Raw genomic sequence first — 2,306 nt, forward strand, 5'->3', positions numbered from 1 at the left:
AAATATATATATATATAAAATAAAAAAAATTAAAAAAAATAAAAATGATTATTTTAATAGTACAAAAAAAAAATTATTTCTAATCTTTCAACTTTAATATACAAAAGATTTCTTAATAAATAAAATTAAATTTTAAGATATCGCGAGGATTTTTAAATTTATAGAAAACAACGTTTACAGTAGCATAAAGTAATAATATTTTTTTCATTCCAAATCCAAATTTTAAAAATTATTTAAAATTATTTTTACAAAAAATATTTATTAAAAGCAAATATTATATTATACTATAAATTATGAATAAATTATTGAAAATTTATAAAATCAATAAAAGTAATATTATATACTTCGCAGCACTTAGAAAATTTGTTCAAATTTTAACAACTTAAATATCACCATCGAAGGCAATTTTTATTCGCTATTAGAATTCATGAATAGTAAAAAAAAATTATGCTTCTATGCTTCGTTCCTAATTATTTATTAATTTATTTAACTTATTTTATTAATTTATTAAATTTATCATTATTATTATATTTAATTGTTATTCATATTATTTCCAGATCGACTCGGACATCGAGTCGGATACATCCGTATTCGACGTGAAGTCACCGACCCGTGAAAATGGTCGCAGAAGTTCGACCTCGACGAACAATAACAATCCGTTACCGGGTGACACGACCCCTACACCGGGAAGTCCGACGAAAGCGGTGCGCAGCAATTCGGAGAGTCAAAACACGCCGGAAAAAAAATGCGTAACTACGATGAGCGGCAACAACATAGCGTGATACTATCAGAACTTCCGTTTCGAGTTTCGATCAAGTTTGAAGAACTTGTGGGACAGCGCCCAGAGATTCTGGTGAATCCCTCATCCGATCAAGAAATGATCCGAGGAACTAACCAGCAACGAATCTTGAAATGATGCTTCAACTGAGGATAAACTTCAATGAGGCATTAAGCTATCGATCCGAATAACAATAAGGAAAACACTTAATGCGATGGCACAGAGGTTAGAAATGATATCAATTTCAAGAAAGTCATAAAAATATCTTGACTTTTTTTTTGTCGCGAATCAACGAACGTCAAAAGCGACCGAGAGAGAATTTTAAAAGAGAACCAATGATAAACGTTCCTAAGAACGAGAATATCCATTTAAAGAAAGAACAAAGTCCAGATCTGAGGAAATTCATCGAGGAAGCACAAAATGCAATTCAACTGATAAAAAAGGCGGAGAGAAGTTTGTGCTGCCACGCAAATTGTTCTGATTATTTCATTGCAGTGATCGCACAGTGATGTGTGTAATGATCGTTTTGTCGCGGAAATCATAGTACAGTTTTTTTATCTGAAAGTGAAGTGCAATAGTGACGTTTGTACCGGTATACTTACGTCGGATCATGTAAGAATGGTTTATCGGTACGTATTATACTTGTTGTACATCGCTAATTAGCGATCTCGTTTTTATCATTCCATTTAAGAAAAAACCTGAGAAGTTGAATAGACATTGATTATACACTATTTTATATTATGCGAAGAAACTTTTAATATATGTTGCTGATAAGTTAGCAGCTAAAATGGAATAGAGTCCTCTTCTTTTTTGTTCACTAGATAGAATATTTGCAATATAATTATTGTATTTCTTGATATTATTTTCAAATTTTTTTAGTAAAATAAATTTATCTATTTTCCAGTTTAAAATATAATATTTTCTTTATTAATAGAAATTTTCGTGAAAATGAAATAAAATAACTTCAAATGATGATGAAAATAAAAAAAAAATTTATTGAGTTTAAAAAAACAATAAATATATGTCACTTACTCTTACTTTAATGAATATCTGTGTCTTATATGCATTCAAAGTTGTTAAATATCAAGAAAAAATGGTTGCTAATGACAGTAGTAGCATAAGGAAAGAAGAATAATTCTTCTTTCTAGAAAAAATTAGATAATGACAACACTAATAGCTTGACCAAATTATTAGTATCGTATCATTTTATTCCTACACATTGCTATTCTAATAATATTGGCAATTATTTTATTCCGATATTTGGTAATTCTGCTCTGATATATTAGATACTGTATTTCATATACCATTTATTTATTGCAAAGTAAGATTAAGTTTTATCGAATCATTATTCGATATAATAATAAAATGATAATAATTGATATGTTATAAAAAACTTAACTATTTATTACATAATACAATAATAGAAGCAAACTTAAAATTAATTTTAATTATTTAAAAAAAAAATATTGATTTCAAATTAATTATTTTTCAGTAATATAAATATATCTTATAGATACAACTTCTCACA

General features: G+C 27.3%; 1 protein-coding gene across 5 annotated transcripts in view; it reads left to right on the plus strand.

The window, feature by feature from the left end:
* LOC102679109 (serine/threonine-protein kinase BRSK2) overlaps window positions 1-1,209 on the plus strand; it is a 47,469-nt gene extending 46,260 nt beyond the window's left edge. For 4 of the 5 annotated variants that reach the window (XM_006615029.2, XM_006615030.2, XM_006615027.2 and 1 more), the window contains one exon: window positions 558-1,209. In XM_006615029.2, the coding sequence (XP_006615092.1) occupies window positions 558-782 (225 nt within the window). In that variant the 3' untranslated portion in view covers window positions 783-1,209. The remainder of the gene's footprint in view (window positions 1-557) is intronic. The other variant, XM_006615031.2, reaches the window with a different exon arrangement.
* Window positions 1,210-2,306: the final 1,097 nt, after the last annotated feature.

The sequence above is a fragment of the Apis dorsata genome, unplaced genomic scaffold, assembly GCF_000469605.1.
Source record: "Apis dorsata unplaced genomic scaffold, Apis dorsata 1.3 scaffold_207, whole genome shotgun sequence".
In the NCBI taxonomy this organism is placed as follows: Eukaryota; Metazoa; Arthropoda; class Insecta; order Hymenoptera; family Apidae; genus Apis; species Apis dorsata.